Genomic DNA, 18,117 nt, shown 5'->3' with positions numbered 1-18,117 from the left:
TGTACTGCACAGGACCACCAAGTTCCAATTCTCTTGCGAGATGAATAGCAAGATGTTCCATTACATCAAAGAATGATGGAGGAAATATCTTCTCAAGGTTGCACATGCTGACTGGTGCGTTTGTCTTCAAATTATTAATACCCTCTTCAGTCACTACTCTGCTGCATAAGTCGCGGAAGAAAACACTAATCCCTACATAGATAAAAGACATAATTTTCGTAAGTATTAAGTTTTTCTAAGCATAATTGTTAAATATAAAAATAAATTAAATTGTAAAAATATAATATACCTGCAATTGCTTCATGAACATTACGTGGCAATAATGCTGAAAAAGCAAACGGAATGAGGCGCTGCATAATTACATGACAATCATGACTCTTCAAGCCAGTAAACTTTCCTTCGCTTCTATCAACGCAGTTCCCCAAATTTGATGCATATCCGTCAGGAAATTTCACTTTATCTGTAATCCAATCAAAGAACTCTTCTTTTCTAGCACCATCTAGCCGATAAATGGGAAAAGGGGCCGTACCGTTCTCATCAACGTGAAGTTCAGAACGATCACAAATATCGACTAAATCCAACCTTGACTTCAAATTATCCTTCGTTTTACCTTGGATGTTAAGGACTGTGTTCATCAGATTATCGAAGAAGTTCTTCTCAATATGCATGACATCTAAATTATGCCGCAATAGATGACTCTCCCAATATGGCAGATCCCAGAAAATACTCTTTTTGTGCCAGTTATGTAGCTCTCCAACCGCATTGACTCGAATGTTTTCATGTCCACCTACATCTGGCGTCCTTTCTGCATCAAAATACCTAAACTGCTTCAACAAATCTTTCCCACTAACTTCCTCAGGTGGACCATCAAACACCTGCTTGTTCTTCGTAAACGAAGTCTTACTCCTGCGGTATGGATGATCAGGTGGTAGAAATCGTCTGTGACAGTCAAACCAACACGTTTTCCTTCCGTTCTTTAGTTGGAAAGCATCTGTGTCATCTTGACAATATGGACATGATAGCTTCCCATGTGTTGTCCATCCAGATAACATACCATATGCTGGAAAGTCACTTATTGTCCACATAAGTACTGCCCGCATCTGAAAGTTTTCTTTGCGCGAAACATCGTATGTCTCAAAACCATGCGCCCATAGTTGTTGCAACTCATATATTAGTGGTTGAAGAAACACATCTAGTGATCTTTTAGGATGATCTGGCCCGGGGACGAGAATTGAGAGAAACAAAAACTCTCGTCGCATGCACAAGCTCGGCCGTAAGTTGTACGGTGTCACAATAACTGGTCATAGAGAATACTGCTTTCCATGCTTTCCAAATGGGCTGAAACCATCAGTAGATAATCCAAGATAAACATTTATTCTCTCTTCCGCAAATTCTGGATATGTTGACTGGAAATGTTTCCAAGCCTTTGCATCTGAAGGATGTCTAATCTCACCATTTGTGGAATGCTCTGCATGCCATCTCATTGCTTTTGCTGTGCGCTCACACTGATACAACCTCTTCAATCTTTCCGTCAAAGGCAAATACCACATTCTTTTGAATGGGATCGGAACTCTTCCCCTCGTCTCCTGATAACGAGGTTTCCCACAAAATTTGCATACATTCCGTGTCTCATCCGCTCTCCAGTAGATCATGCAGTTGTCAATACATACATCTATCACTTCATACGGTAGTTGAAGACCTGCAACAAGTTTCTGAACCTCGTAGTATGAACCCGGTGCAAGGTTATCCTCAGGTAGAATACCTTTGACAAAATCAGTAATCGCATCCATACATTCTTCAGCCAAATTATAGTCTGTCTTAATACCCATTAATCTAGTTGCAGATGATAAGACTGAATGACCATCTCTACAATTTTGATACAAAGGTTGTTTTCCTGCATCCAACATGTCAAAAAATCTCCTAGACTCGGGGTTTGGTTCTTCCCCTCTATAATGATCATGTACCATCTGCTCAGTACCTACACCATAATCTATATCCGTTCTAGATTCTTCTAACCTAATATCAGGCTGAGGTTCACTAACAGGCTGAGGTTCGCTAGTACTACCATATTCATAACCAGTTTCCCCATGAAGGTACCAAACTTTATAATTACGTGAAAACCCTTTCATATACAAATGAGTCCAAACATCAAATTCTTTTATAACCTTATTATTATTGCAAGAAGAGCAGGGACATCTTAACATACCACTTTTTGCATCCGGTTGCTGTTGAACAAGCCTCATGAATTCTCCAATCCCTTGAACGTATTCTTCCGTAAGCAAATTGGTGTTCGGATCCAAATGAGGTTTATCCATCCACGAACGATAATAAACTTCTGAAGACATGATTTTCACGGAATTGTTATGACTAAAGAGAATGAAGAGAGAATGAAGTGTGAATGAGTTAAATGACGAGGGGTTGTATTTATAGAAAATTGCTTACGGACCTCCGACGACTTTCCGACGAAATTCCGACGGATGTAAAGCAGTCCGTCGGTATTCCGTCGGAATTGTCCAATCTCAAACGGCTATACAACGGTCATATATATTTGTCGGCAATGGTCACATGGTTCGTCGGAATTCCGTCGGAAAATACCGACGGAATTCCGACGACTTTGCTGTTAATCGGAATGTCGTCGGAAATTCGTCGGAATATACCGACGAACTTCCGACGACTACAACGGTTACAATTTTTATCGTAATGTCGTCGAAAAGTCGTCGGAAAATTCCGACGAACCATATTTCGTCAGAATTCCGTCGGAAATGGCCGACGAAATTCCGACGACTTAATTTTTTTGGATTTGGTCGGAAATTTGTCAGTATTCCGTCACAAATTTCCGACGACCTTGGTGTCCGTCGGAACCTCCGTCGGAATTCGGTGTGTTTTCTTGTAGTGAACAGGCTCTAATACAAAGGACAACCCTTCCCGCTTAGTTGTCAGTGTGAGCGTTTCTAGTCGCATGACGTCCTGTGAGCGTTTCTAGTCGCATGACGTCCTGTGAGCGTCTCTAGTCGCTTCGAGTAATGTTGAGTCGTTGATGTGCGCTTTCGCTTCTCAATCTTTACGATGAGATGCAGTTTACTCGGGCGATACATTGTTTTGGGTGAAAAGGCAGGGACCGGTTTTGTTGGTTAACCGGAGACCGGTTTAATCAGAGATCAAGAATCGATGCCGGTCTGACGACCCGGTTGAAAACAGGTTTCAGCGAGAAGCCAAACCGTCGCGAGTAAGTTCTTGGGCATTCAGGCGGCCTTTGAGTCCCATTTAGGCCTTCATAGACCTAATAATTGCGCTCGGAAAGCGTGCCTTCGTCATTCCTATAAATAGGTCTCTCTTCCTCGCTTTCGTCATTCCTTTCTGCAGATTCAGGTATCCATTTTCTCTCCCTTCTCTCTACTTTTTACTTTCTCTCTCTAGATAGGTTTCTCCTTGCATAGGCTCGTCGGTATCGTTTGGCGGTTGTAGTCGTCCCCCTAAATCTAGGATCATGCCTCCAAAAATCGATTGTCGCGAGAAGAAAAAGGGAAAGGCGTCGCAGATTCTCTGAGTCCGATCAGCGATGCACGGGCGACCGACAGTCCACTGGATGACTTCGACTTGATTCATCGAGACGCTCTTCGGGATTCAGATAACATGACCCTATCTCAACGCCTTCTGGTTGCTGATGCTCATAGGATGATCCGTGATGAATGCGCGGGTCGCGCTGAAGTCGGGAGCAGTGACGTGAGCGGTAGCAGCTCTGAAGCGTCTAGCCAAGCCTCAAGACCTTTGAGACGAGTTAGTCGGGAGGTTCCTTTCGACCAGATAGACTGCCGTCCCACGATCTATCATCCTGGCGGGATCTTCGAGGAGCTCTGTCCACTCCCGCCTGAATTGCTTCGTGATCTGCGGGCTCAGTCATGGGGGAATGTCTTCGATTCTTGCTCCTCTCACAAGACGGTGAGGGATTTGTTGAGGCGAAGTGGAGGCGCCGGCGTTACATACATCATTCCTTCCAAGGGACAACGTCCTTGGTCGCCTCCGATTGGCTATCAGTGTGTCTACGAATCCTATTTTGGAGACCATACGAAGCTCTGGTTTCCGATTCCCCGACTGATCACGTCTTACGCATTTCGTCGGGACATCGCAATCTGTCAGTTGCTTAACGGGTCGTTGCGCATTGCGATTATGCTGATGATGATAGCAGCGGAGATAGACGTTTCGATGAGTGTGAGAGTATTTGAAGAGTTAACTTTCACGAAGGCGGAGCCACATGGAATATTTTCAGTGAAGATGCGCTCGAGCTACAACGTCTTGGCTGGGCATCCGAACAAGACGAAGGACTGGCAGCGGTCATATGTTTATATCAAGTCTGACGAGCATGCCTTCTCGGAGCCACCTGGGGATGACTACCGCGTTCTATGGAACAAAACGCTTGGTAGATAGTGTTTGTTGTCATCATGCATTATTCGAGTATTCTAACAGCGTGTTTCTTATTGTTGCAGTTCGCCACCCGAATACAATCGCATACCCGGAGAAATTCTTTGAGAGTGCCCAAGCGATCGCGGCTCACAGCCATCTCCGTTGGCCTGATCTTAGTCGAGAGTGGATAAGACGTCAAGAAGCTCGGATTGTTAGAGGTGAGTTCATCGGTCTTTCTCCAAGAAGTTTTATCAATAACTTATCTGCACTGGGGCTAAGTTTCTGTTGACAATTTAGTCTCTTTTTATTTCTTAAAGTTGATTGGGAGTCAAGGCTTCCTGTTGTACTCGGGCCCCGTAAGTCGCGTCTATCCCTTTTTACTCGGAAACAGCAGAAGCTTCTAGACGAAGCTAGAAAGATGGACGGAGTACCGGATCTGAGCTCGTTATTGAAGGGGAAGCTGCAATTGCTTTCGAAGAAGTCAATTCCTGCCGATGTGCAAGGGTCGACCAGTTCTGACGCAGACCGAGCTTCCAAGGAAGGAGCTCCTGGATTGGTTAACGAGGACGTTGGGGCGGAGCCTCCTGCCTCGGGTCCCAAAAAGAAGAAGAAGAGCAAGAAATCCAGGGGGAAAGCAACCGAAGAGCTTCCTCTTGAAGAGATCGCTTCTCTCGACGAAACCTCTGAGGGTTTGGAAGCAAGGAAGGAAAAGGGGGGAAAGAAGAGACCTTACGAAGGGGCTACTTCCTCTGCTGATCACGGAGAGGCGCCGGCAGTAGGGCGAGAAGGCGCTGCAGAGGGTCCCTTCGAGTCAAACCGTTCCGAAGCAGCGCCTGAAGATCGTCCCAGAAAGAAGAAGAAGAAGAGATCTATCGAGGCAGAGCCGCGTCCTTCTGATGCGGAGGCGGGCCTGGTCGAAGTTGTCGCGGGAGGTAGCGTTTCTCTCGAAACCCCTCCCGAGGAAAGAAAGGTCTCAGCGCGGGGCAGTGATCCTGTTGCGAGTGAGAGGTCTGTTCCTGATTCGTCCGCGAGGAAAGGGTCTCGTTCAGAAGGCTCTACTATAAGGAGGGGGAAGATCGAGTTTCCCGATCGCGTCGAGTTCTTCTACAACGAGACGACTCCCTTAATCCTTAATCCTCTTAGGTGAGCGGAGTTGACGCGTCAAATTCGTGGTGGGACGAAGGAGATGTCACAATTGGACGACCTCTACTTCAAGAACGAGTACATAGACGCTGCTTCCTCAAGAGCTCGGGTAACTGCGCTACCTTTCACTCTTTATCTCTTTCTTTGATTTGTCGGGTTCATTCATCTCACGTGGTATGTGTTTGTCGTTCTGCAGAGTGACGGGAGTATGATCCAGTTGGGATCTTCGGAGAAGCTTGCCCAGGCGAGGTTGAAGGCCATCGAGAGAGTAAGGGCGGAGCATAAGAAGGCTAACGAGAAGGCTGCGGAGGAGAAAGAGATTCTTCGAGTGAAGTTCGAAGAGCTGGAGGGCAAGCTCAAATCTGCCAGAGCGGCGAGGAAAGAGCTCACCCAAGAGAACAATCATTTGGAGCAAGCGGCCGCGAACTTGGAGAAGGAGAAGACCGAGCTAGTCGAAGAGAGAGACGCCGCGGTAGACAAACTGATCAGAGAGAGGCAACACTTGAGGGACTCCCGGGGTTTGGAGGTTACTCGTGAGAGGGAAAGAGTCGAAGCTGCTATGGTTGAGAAGGCGAGTCGCCGTTTTGATCGTGTGCACGACCATTTTACTAGTCTGGAAGCTTTTGAGAAGGCAAAGAACCTGTATGGTCAAGCTTCGGGAACGAAGAAGTGCCTCGAGGTTATAAAGGCAGGTGGGACGGAGATTCCCCAGGAAATGATCGATGTCTTCGCTGAGCAGGAGAAACTGTACGAGGCGGAGGTTACGAAACTCCGAGTAGGGCCGCTGTCTGATAGCGACCTCACTCTTTCTCCGCTGGTTCTCCCTTCTCGTTTCGTCGAGGACAGGTTTAGAGCGTCGTTTGATCCTTATGGATCGAACGTAGATATGATCGGACCAAGGACGGTTTCTCAGCTCATCACCTCGCTCGAAATTACCGAGGAGCCATCGGAGGAGCCACTTGTCGATGTCACGTCGGTCCCGGCCGAGCACGTCGGGGTTCCGGAGGGAGGTGGCCCTGGTGAACGTCCAGAGAACGAGAACCTGGAGGAGGTCCCCGGGAAGGACAACCCTGAGATAGGCAACACTCCGGTTCGAGAGGAAGAGACCCGGAACGTGGACATCGAGGATCCTGTCCTTGTCTCGGATTCTTCTTCTGAAGGACGAGAAGGCGAAGAGGAGGAAGACGATAGAGTCGAGGAGACGTCGTCGCTGCAGCCCGTCGAGGAAGAGAAGCCTGATGAAGTCGGGAATAGAGATGTTCCTCCGCCTCTTGCTGGGGACTCTCTTGTCTCTATTCCTGCTCGGGTGGAAGACCCGACTGTTGCTGCTACCGAAGACCCAGTCGGTCCCTCTGCTCTTGGGACGCCAGAGGAGGTCGGTCAAGATTCTGCACCTTGACGCTTTATCTATGTCTTCTTTTTTCTTTTTGTGTTTGTGGTCTTGATAGACCCTGTTGTTGTATTACTAGACGTACTTTTATTTTATCGGCAAGTCGCTGTTTTCAAGCAGACTTTTAGATTTGCAGGTTGTTGTGTTCCCAATCTGTATTTGCAATTTGTCTAAGTGAATTTCAGTTATCTTTAGAGTCTCGCGATATGTTCGGCTAGAGAAAATAGATCCTTGACCTTTGGCTTTTGCAAATAGATAACAACCCAACCCGCTAAGAGACTTTGTTCAGTTCTTGTCGTGTTTCGATTGAGATAACGTCTAGACGCGTTTTTCTACTTTGAAAACAAGAGACTGAGTCTAAGAGTAGAAGGTTCTTTTTACGCGTTTTCTCAAAGACTATCGAGTAAATGGGTAGTTAATCCGTTACGCGTTTAGTCGATAAAAGGTTAAAGATTCACTCCGTTTGGTCGGTCAGTGCTCTTTAGGCACAGGTGACTCGCGACCGTTTAGTCCTTAGGCTAAGTGTCTGATCAGGACATAGCTAGGAGATGGAACGTGAGTGTCCGCATATCCCCTGCTGGAGGTACGGGAGCCGTTGGGTTCGACAATCGGTATTTACTCGATCGGAGTCAAAACAAAGAAAAAGATTTTGACTTTGGTTTTGTTACAGCTAGAGCGGTTAAGGCTGCCTACGTACCTCGGTTGAGGATCAAGCCATTCGTAGTTCGTGTTTCCCGAGTGAAAGTGGTCGTTGGAAGCGCATTTACTCGGTCGAGTAGAAGTGACCACGGAGGTGCATCTACTCGGTATTTTTTTTTTTTTAAGAGTAAAAGCGTCTTAGATGCATTGAGTTCCATGCTCTAGACACTTCTCCGCTTGACGTTTGAAGTCGGTAGACTCCTGGTTTCACAACTTTGATGATTTTGTAAGGTCCTTCCCACCTAGCACCGAGCTTGCCGGCGTTCAGCTCCTTAGTGTTCTCGAAAACTTTGCGCATGACAAAGTCGCCGAGTTCAAGGGGTCTGGCTCGGACCTTTTTGTTGTAGTAACTCTCTATCTGATGTTGATTTCGCAGCAGAGCTTGGTCCCGTCGTTCTTCAATTTCATCGAGGGCGTCAAGCAGCATCTCCTTGTTGAGTTCGACGTATTGGGGCATTTTTGAGCATCGGAGGCTTGAAACGTTAACTTCTGCGGGAGCCATAGCCTCGACACCATATGCAAGAGAGAAAGGTGTTGATTTGGTCGACCCTCGTGGTGTTGTGCGGTGGCTCCATAGAACTCCGTCGAGTTTGTCGGCCCAATGACCCTTTTTCAGGTCTAAACGTTTCTTAATGCCGTCGATGATGAGCTTGTTGGAGGATTCCGCTTGGCCGTTTCCTTGTGGGTAACGAGGGGTAGAGGGGCTCAAACGAATGTTCCATTTGCTGCAAAACTCCATGAAGTTTCCCGACATGAACTGTGAACCATTATCAGTAACGATTTCGTACGGTAGACCGTGGCGGCAGATGATGTTTTTCCAGACGAACCCAAGGACTTCTTTGTCGGTGACTTGAGCGTAGGCTTCAGCTTCGATCCATTTGGTGAAGTAATCAGTGAGGACGAGAATGAAACGCCGCTGGCGGGAGCATGGAAGAGGTCCTATGATATCCATTGCCCATCGCATGAACGGGTACGGCGCGACTGTCGTTCGTAACATTTCAGTTGGACAATGAATGCTTGGTGCATGCCGTTGGTACTTGACGCAGCTTCTGGCGTAGGACTCGCAATCTGCGTTCATCGTCGGCCAGAAGAAGCCTAGGCTTCTCACTTTGATTGCTAATGCTCGTCTGCCCGAATGATTTCCTCCAGCGCCTTCATGTGTTTCGGCCATAACCCTGACTATTTCTTCGTCGTGGATACATTTGAGTAGTACTTTACTCGCAGTCCATCGATGGAGTTCGTTGTCTAGGACAACATAATGGGCACTGCGCGTTTTTAGTCGGCGGGCTGCCCATTTCTCGGTTGGAAGTTCCCCCTTTGAGAGATAGTCGATGAACTCAGTTCCCCAGTCGGGGCCGAACTCATCAGTAACGATAGTGTCGGTTTCGGTGACTGGGGCTATGATGGCGGTTTGGTCCGTCGAGATATCGATGCTCGGCTTCTCAATGCGGTGTATTGGAATAGTTCATTTAACTTGGTCATGAAGCTTGCTTCCAAGGGCTGCAAGGGCGTCGGCGCAGACGTTTCCTCCTCTAAGAACTTTGATGAGTTCTAACTCTGCGGCTAATCCCTGTACTATCTTGAGGTAGGCGTCCATCCGATCGTTGCGGGCGTCGTAATAGCCGCTAAACTGACTGGCGACTAACTGCGAGTCGCAGTAGGCGCTTAGGCGTTTGGCCTTGACAGCTTTTGCTAAGCGGAGTCCAGCGATCAAAGATTTGTATTTTACTTCATTGTTCGAGGCTGGAAAGCCGAAGCTAAAAGACTGCCTGATCAGTTCGCCGGTCGGGGATTGCAGTTGAACTCCAGCACCTGCGCCCCTGTTAGTCGAAGATTCGTCGACATGCAGTGTCCAGTTTGGGTTTGGGAGCGTGAGATCTTGCTCTAACTCCGGGGCCAATTCGATTAAGAAGTCTACGAGGACCTGAGATTTCGCTGCAGTTCTATTCTTGTAAGTGATATCAAGTTCGCCAAGTTTGATAGCCCACTTCGTTAGTCTTCCGGACTTGTTTGTATTTTGAAGTATCGTTCGGAGGGGCTGGTCGGTTAATACTTCAACCGAATGTGACTGAAAGTAGGGGCGAAGCTTTCTCGCCGCTTCGACGACTGCCAGTGCCATCTTCTCCAGAGTTGGGTATCGCGTTTCTGGTCCGGTCATGCGCCTACTCGTGTAGAAGATTGGCTTTTGCTCACCACAATCCTCTTTTATTAGAACGCTACTAACTGCTGCTTGTGATACTGCGACGTAAAGAGATAGAACGTCGCCGACGTCTGGCTTGGCGAGAACGGGTGGAGTTTTCAGATAATGCTTGAGTTGGATAAATGCCTCCTCGCATTTCTCATCCCAGATAAACCTTTTGTTACCTCAAAGGAGGTCGTAGAATGGCAAGCATTGTTCGGTGGATCTGGAGATGAACCGGTTGAGTGCAGCTATCCTACCCGTAAGCCGTTGCACTTCTCTACTGTTTTTTGGGCTCGGAAGGTTCAGGACCGCGGAGATCTGCTTCGGGTTGGCTTCGATTCCCCGCTTCGTGACTATGTATCCGAGGAACTCGCCTGAGGAAACCCCAAACGTGCACTTTGCTGGGTTCAGTTTCATGCCGTATTTGTTGAGAGTTTCGAAGCAATCTCTCAAGTGACAGAGGTGTTCAGCAGCGTGTAGCGACTTGACAAGCATATCGTTGATGTATACTTCCATGGTGACGCCCAGCTTGTCTGCGAACATTTTGTTCACAAGCCGTTGGTAGGTTGCTCCCGCGTTCTTCAAACCGAATGGCATGACCTTATAGCACTAGGTTCCTCTATCCGTGATAAATGCCGTTTTTTCGCGATCGTCGGGGTGCATCATGATTTGGTTGTACCCAGAGAAAGCGTCCATGAAGGTGAGCATCTCGTTTCCAGCCGTGGACTCGACTAAACGGTCGATGTTGGGAAGAGGATAGCTGTCCTTTAGGCAGGCTTTATTCAAGTCTGTGAAGTCGACGCAGACGTGCCACTTCCCGTTCTTCTTTTTGACGACTACTGGATTTGCTAACCACTCAGGGTAGCGCACCTCAGCAATTGAACCAGCGCCGCGCAACCGGTCGACCTCTTCGTTTACAGCCTTTGACCTATCTGGACCGAGCTTACGTCGCTTCTGTCGGATAGGCTTGACTGTCGGATCGACGTTTAGTTCGTGAGTTTTTATGGTCGGATCAATTCCTTTTATGTCTGACATGGACCACGCAAATGTGGACACATTTGCCTTGAGAAAGTCGAGAACTGACCGCTGCATTTCTTCAGACAGGTACCCACCAACCCTTGCGGTCCGGCTTGGATTGGTATCGTCAATAGGTAACTCGAGAATTTCGCCTTCCTGGGAGCAGACTTTATAGGTTGGAGGAGTGACGGAGTTAGCCGATAAAGACGATCGTTGGAGTTTAACTGTGGCGACTAGGAGTTCCCTAGCGGCCTTTTGATCTCCTCGCAGTGTTTTGATTTTTCCGTCCGTACCGGGGAACTTGACGCACTGGTGATAAGTAGATGGAATGGCCTGCATTGAGTGTATCCAGGGGGTTCCGAGTATGGCGTGGTAAGGGGCCTTCGTGCTTACGACGGCAAACTTGACAGTCCGAGTGACTCCACATGCGCGTACCGGAAGGCGGATTGTTCCCAGTATTGTTTCGGAGGATCCGTTGAAGCCGGTTAATGTTCTGGAGGATGGTTTGATGTCATCGAGATCGACTCCCATCTTCTGCAGGGTTCCTCGAAAAATGAGGTCGACGGAACTTCATGTATCGATGAGGACCTTGGTGACGTCGTACTCCCCAATTCCAAGAACTACAAGAAGAGGATCATTGTGGGGTACATGAATCCCCTCAGCGTCATCCGGTGAAAAGGTTATCGGAGGGTGATTTAGCGGCCTAGTCGTCCATCTCTGCGAAGTCGCGACCTGCCGACGGTAATCCTTGACGGAGCGAACAGAGTTGCCGCAAGGAGGAGAACCGCCCATGATGACATTTAGTTGACGTCGCGTTTGGACCTGCTTGGAATCTAAGAATGCGCGTAAATCGATTGGTACGCTGCTATCGTTTTTTGATAACGGAGTATCGTTGCTTGACATCTTAGTTTGCTCCAAACGTCTCCGGAGGTCAGTGGGCTTAGAACAGTTGAGGCGGATTCGGAAATCGCATGCTCCTGCGTTGAGTTAATCCCTAAGGTCGCCGTTCGGGCGTTCTTTGGGATCGGGGTCAACTGCCGAGATACGCCGCGACTTCTGTGCATTCAACGTTGTTCGGAGATCATTGCGCGTGGAGCTGTTGCTGTTTTCGGATTCAAACTTTCGTTTCAGAACATCTCTCAAATCTTCGAGTACAGGTGTGTCATCGTTCTCATCGTCCGACGACAAGTTTTGCTGGGAAAGTATGACCTCAATGCATCTGCGGTTAGCTGGTTGCTCTTCGTCAGCCGAGGAGTCTGCCTCGCCATTACTCTTCGGGGCATCCTCCTCGTCATCTCGTTGTTGAGTTTCGCTATGTCGACTTTTGCCTGTAGCTTTGCGCTGGGCTCTCCTTTCTTTATTCTTGCTCCAGCTCTTGCCGTTCTTTGGCTTAGCCTTTAGTGGTTCGAACTTGAAGTCGCCACTTTCTAAGGATGAGAGGTAGTGCGCATAGAGTGACTTGCACTCTGTCGTATCGTGCCCTTTGACATAGTGATACTTGCAGTGTTTGGTGAGATCGACGGTTATGGAAGGTCCTGCCGCTGAACCTGCTGCTGTTGTAGTCTGGGTCGAGCAAACGGCGTCGACTGGTTTGTCGGACGAATCGAGCTCCCTTACCCATTTGTTCCATCCTTCTCCGCGGACTACGAGAGTTGAAACCGGCACGTTGTTCTCATTGACGACATACATGTATCCGTCTTTGCGGCCATTTTTGTCGATTGGAGCATGTTGGCGCGGTTCTTATCGCGTGCTGGCGTTTTTAGCCGCTAGAACTTTGGATGCGTTCATTTTGCTGAGAATGGCGTTAGTATCTTCTTTCATTTGGATGAAATTGTCAGATCGCGCGATAGCGTCTTGGAGCGACGTAGTTGGGTTTTGGTATAAATCCTCTCAGAATTTAGAACGAACCCACAACGTGTTCCGCAGGGCGTCGCTGGAATACCGTCTGGAATTTCAATCCTCGAGACAACAGCTTTGAACTTCTCCATATAGTCGCGGAGGCTCTGGTCTTTGGTTTGGTTGAGATTCCACAAGCTAGAGGCGGTAGCGCTACGCTTGGTAAACATAATGTAAGTCTTGAGAAAAGCTGCTGACAAGTCGCGGAAGCTTCTGATAGAGTTTTCTTCTAATTGAGAAAACCAGGTTAGGGCTTGCTCGTGGAGAGTTTCGACGAACAGTTGGCAGTAGCCTGCGTCCCTTTCTTCGTCGGGGAGTCGAGCCCATGCCATTGCGATGTTGAAAGCCGTCATGTGTTCCACTAGGTCTCCGCCGGGTTTGTACTCGGGTAAGCGCAGCTTCTCTATCTTTCCGAGTTGCACACTGGTCAGAGCGCTAGTAAAAGGAGTGCGTGATGTTGCGGCGAGGAACCTCTCGATTTGCGGGGCCGCGCTGGTTACTTGATGGATCTTCTCGCTCATTTGTTGGAAGCTGAGTTTGAGCTCAGCGAGCTCGCGTATGGTCGCCAGATCAGAACCTACTGGGGGGTGGTCGGCGAGAAGGGTTTCATTAGGCTCCGAGTCGTCTGAGATATGGTCGACTCCGGTCGCCGTTGGGTTGGTGTTAAAGAGGCGACGGCGTATCTGCTGAGGACGGCTTGTTTGGCTGTCGGAGCTGTGAGGGCCGCGACCAAAGCAGCGAATTGGTCGTTGGTCGCCTTTTGGACTTCATCTTGACGAGCAAGTCGAGCCATGATAGAGCTCATAAAATCTGCGGCGATGGGTGGCGCGGCTTCGGGCGTTGGGGTCGGTTCTCCGCCCGGAGCGCCAAAGGTGGCGTCGTCTTGAACCATGTAGATCTAGAACGTTACTTTAGTCAGCCCCACGGTGGGCGCCAATTGTTTGAACGGGATTCAGTCGACTAAGATGGAAGAATTCAGAAATGGGATGGCTAAAGACGTTTTATTTAGATTTGGTCTGAAGGGTTACAAGAGTGACAAGAAGATGAAAGAGCAACAAGATCGAAGAGTAACGAGATCAAAGAGATAGCCTAAAACCCTAGATCTAGCCGCTCAGTCTGTTCAATGGTCCAAAAGTCCCTATCTTGTTGCTTCTCCTTCCCTTTTTATAGGACTCATGCCCCTGATGCCCTAATTTCGTACCTCTTTGGGCCTTGGTGCGAGAGGCCGGGTACACGGGCCTGGACAAGGCTCTCTCCAAGCCAGGCACTTTTGGTCGACTTACTCGACCGGCTAAAAGTACTCTAAGGCCAAACCGATGGATTTAGCCGCCGAGCCGAGCAAATCGATCCGACTTACTGGATTAGGGCTTGTTATTCGATGGGCCTTGTGGAGGGGTGTAATTCATCTCCTACACTCACCAATTGGATCCTTGGCTCTAGCGTCCTGCAATATTTCTGAATTTTCAAAGTTTCTACAAAGGCAAACCAGTTTGTTTTATTTAGATATTTCTAACAATTAAATAAAAGGGCAAGTGCCAGAGTGGTTATGGAGTCTCCCAGGACTGGAGTATGTAGACGTTTCTCGGAATTCATTCAGTGGTTTTGATGGAGCAACGGATGTTATTCAAAGAAATGAGATATATATGCTGGATATAAGTTCAAACACTTTCAAGAATCCATTTCCTTTGTTACCAAAATCTGTTATATATTTTTCAGCTTCTGATAATCAGTTTTCAGGAGAGATTCCGAAGGTAATATGCGAGCTGGATTCTCTTGGCAAACTTATTTTATCCAACAACAACTTCAGCGGTTCTATACCTCGGTGTTTTGAGAATTTCAATACTAAGCTTACAGTCTTGCATCTTCAGAATAACAGCCTCTCTGGTAATTTTCCGGAGGAATCTGTCAGTGTTGGCTTGGTTTCACTTGATGTTAGTCATAACCAGTTATCAGGAGAACTTCCCAAGTCTCTGATTAATTGCACTTACCTCCAGTTTCTAAACGTTGAAGACAACATGTTCAATGACACGTTTCCTTTCTGGTTGAGAGTGTTGCCTGGTTTGCAGTTTCTTGTCCTTCGTTCTCACGAGTTCCATGGGCCAATATTTTCCCCAGAGGGTTCTTTGAGTTTCCCTAAGCTGCGAATCTTTGACATTTCTAAAAATCTCTTCACTGGTGTATACACTCCAGATAATAAACAGCAAAGGTTTATAGGAGTTAGCTTTTCAAACTATAGTAAGTCAGTGGTTCTGACTAACACAGGTTCAAAGATGGAATTGCTCGGTATTAGTTTTAATATCTACAAAACCATCGATGTCTCAGAAAACAGATTCGAAGGAGAAATCCCCAAATCCATCAGTTTACTCAAGGAACTAATTGTGCTCAACATGTCAAGCAACGCTTTCGTAGGCCATATTCCACCATATTTGTCCAACATGACCAATCTCCAGTCACTAGATCTATCCAGAAACAGATTATCAGGAAAAATCCCACTGGAGCTCGAGAAACTCGCGTTTCTGGCGTGGATGAACTTCTCTTACAACATGCTCGAAGGTCCAATACCACAAGGCACTCAGATTCAAAGCCAGAATAGCTCTTCATTCGTACATAATCTCGGGCTATGCGGTGCTCCTCTCCAAAAGACCTGCAGTGGAGAAGAAGAAGAAACAAGAAAGGAGGATCAAGAGGAAGAAGAAAATTATCAAGTATTGAGCGGAATTGTGGCTGCAACAGCTTATGTACCTGGTGTATTCTGTGGATTGGTCATTGGCCACATTCTGATTTCCTATAGACAAGACTGGTTCAAGAAGATCTTTAAATGTATTGCTTAAATATAAGCATCAGTTGTGACTTGTGTGATGATGATATCTACTATGTTATACTCGGCTCCGTGTCGTTTTCAAATTACTACCGTAAGGTCGTAAAGGATTCTCTTTCGTTGTTTTGTTTTACCTAGTTTCCTCTTTTTTCGTTTCTATTTGTTGTGTCTCTGAATTCTTGTCGCAGGGACACCGCCCGTAGGAATACCATGCATCTCCATTTCTGTTGCGACCTAACTGTATGTTCAAGAATGTCAATCACTGGGCCATTCTCACTAGTCAGTAATCACTTTCCAACACCTACATATGTAACTGAGGATCCATCTTATAAACTAAGTACTAGTAAATCAAGCTATAAAAACTTGTTACTTTGTAAACACGACACGAGCATTGATAGTTACAACTCGTAAATAAGAAATACACAAAAAGGGAAGAAGGCTAAGTGTAACCACCCATAACTAATGGACCATCCACGTCCGTTTACTCGGCTCGTGGGTCTCATTCCGTTCCGTGTGCAACAGCCGGTGCGTTAATTTTTTAAGGTTGGAAAGTATTTGTTGGGGGTGGATTTACATCTTCCCTCAACGCCCATTAGATATTGAATTAGACTCATTTTACTATGAAGCTCTAGCTTCTTACTTGTATAAATAGAGACACACATCTATTTATCAAAGGATCTCATCTTCTCCATTTTATACCTAGAACACTTCTTACAAAGAGTTTATGAATTCTTAGATTTAATTTACACTTGTAATCATACATGTAATACAATCTTTGATCAATAAACTCTTTTTGATGTTCATTTTCCATTTGATTTCTATGTTGATTTCTCCTAAGCCTCAAGAATTTAAGAAATCTATTTCTTAAATTCTTCATTGTATGAATCCGACAAACACACCGTTTTCGGTTCAAACAGTTGGCGCTAGAAGGAGGGGGCCAAAGAGAACTATCTTCAAAGCATATCAAACTTGTAAAAACCCTAGATTTAGATTAAAAAAAATCAAAATCGACTCTTTCTTCTTCCATTCCAACGGATAGAAGATCGGAAAAAGAGACGAAAAGGGGCTAGCGAGACAGGAGACGAGGACGTCGATACCTAGGCCGAGACTCTCCATGGATTGCTCGAGTAAAGCTAAATCGACGACGTCTGAAGAAGAAGACGATGTCGGAGCGGTCTCGAGAGATGAAACTGGTTTGATTCTCGCTCTCGTGATCCTAAGATTCTTAGACGTCCGGATCCATCCAAAGGACGCGACAGCAAATCCAGAATCACGGCGAAGGCGAAGTCGTGGTTCACGGCGAGAAAGACGTGGGTTTGCTCCGGTGTTTCTCTGGGAGGGAGATCAAAAAGTCGATGACTTTACGCGTCTCCGGTCCACAATCGCAGTAGTCGCCGAGGAAGATGACGAGGGCTGAGGTGAATTGTGATGATTTGCGGATTGGAGATCGAGCCATAGGAGTCCTCGGGAAGAAGGTCGGTGGTGCTGCTTCAGTCTCAATCCGCCGGTGAAGCTTTTTGGGACTGCTCGAACTTCTTTCCAAGTCCATGAAACACGACTTTCCAGATGCGTTAAGGTAGACTGAGCCAAAGTCTTGGACTTTCATTGACCTCGTGGCTACAAGAAGAGGACGATGACAGAGATTGACTGCAACATCCCTGATACAGAACGTTGAGAAGAACGATCAGAACCACTTGGATGCCATTGATAGATATGTCAACAGCTCTGAGATTCCTCAGGAGCTGATCAACACAAGGAACGGGAATGAAGCTTTCTCATGAAGCTTTGCTGTTGATACCGCCAAAGTTCGAAACTTTTGTCGATAGTCTTCAGATTTGTTCTCAACAAAGCTCAAGACCTTATCTCGGCGACAAAGGCTATCTTGTCACAATCCTACCATCTCGTCACGAGCTCTCCATCGACTCGTCAAAGCTGAAGACTCGTTCTCGGTGAAGACATGTTCTCGTCAGAGATCAAAACTTGTTCTCGGCAGAATTATGGACTTGATCTCGGAATCTGGTTCTCATGAATGAAGAACTCATCAAATCTGATTTTGCCGACAAGAAGGCTGGGCGGTTCGTGCTCCATCAGTGACAACGACTTAAAGCTCCATCAAGATTAAGAAGCTTGAACTTGACATCTCTATACGGTTGTGGTCTTGCCTTGGAAGCATGAGACACGGCTTTACCCACATCTCTATATGTCACCACACTTCCATAAAGCTCTTGCTTCTACCTCACGCGTCATGACCGTCTGCGTCTCTTCACCAAGTTGGAGGCCTCTCGTCCACTTCTTCGTCAAGTGCTGATCAAGAGCTCCCTTCTCGATCCAAGAATTCGTGCAATCTTGGCAAAAGTGATGTGACAAGGAAAAATCAAGAAGACTTCGATGCTCTCATCTCCGAACTCTGCTAAGGACGCAAACTTCATAGCATAGAGCTCTTGCTTCTTCACCAAGCAAGCTCTACCAATTGACAAGATAAGTTTTCCTAACAACCTTATAAAATCATTATTATCCTTACGGATTTACAAGCTTTAAGGTGTAGTCAAGTTATAGTTTGCTTCTTTAATA

At 46.9% G+C, this 18,117-nt stretch overlaps 1 protein-coding gene across 1 annotated transcript; it reads left to right on the top strand.

Moving 5' to 3' along the window:
• Positions 1-14,371: 14,371 nt before the first annotated feature.
• On the top strand, positions 14,372-15,749 carry LOC106350820 (receptor-like protein 48). Its single transcript, XM_048743757.1, has 2 exons — positions 14,372-15,331; positions 15,735-15,749. Exons 1-2 carry the CDS (start codon positions 14,372-14,374, stop codon positions 15,747-15,749), a joined length of 975 nt encoding a protein of 324 aa, XP_048599714.1.
• The last annotated feature ends 2,368 nt before the right edge of the window (positions 15,750-18,117 follow it).

Source organism: Brassica napus, chromosome C1 (genome assembly GCF_020379485.1).
Source record: "Brassica napus cultivar Da-Ae chromosome C1, Da-Ae, whole genome shotgun sequence".
Lineage (NCBI taxonomy): Eukaryota > Viridiplantae > Streptophyta > Magnoliopsida > Brassicales > Brassicaceae > Brassica > Brassica napus.
Note: the sequence above shows the minus strand (reverse complement) of the source record. Positions and strands in the feature narration are given on the sequence as shown.

Bases quoted from the DNA above. Each gene is read 5' to 3' on its own strand.
- LOC106350820 (XM_048743757.1), top strand. From the start codon at position 14,372: ATGCTGGATATAAGTTCAAACACTTTCAAGAATCCATTTCCTTTGTTA.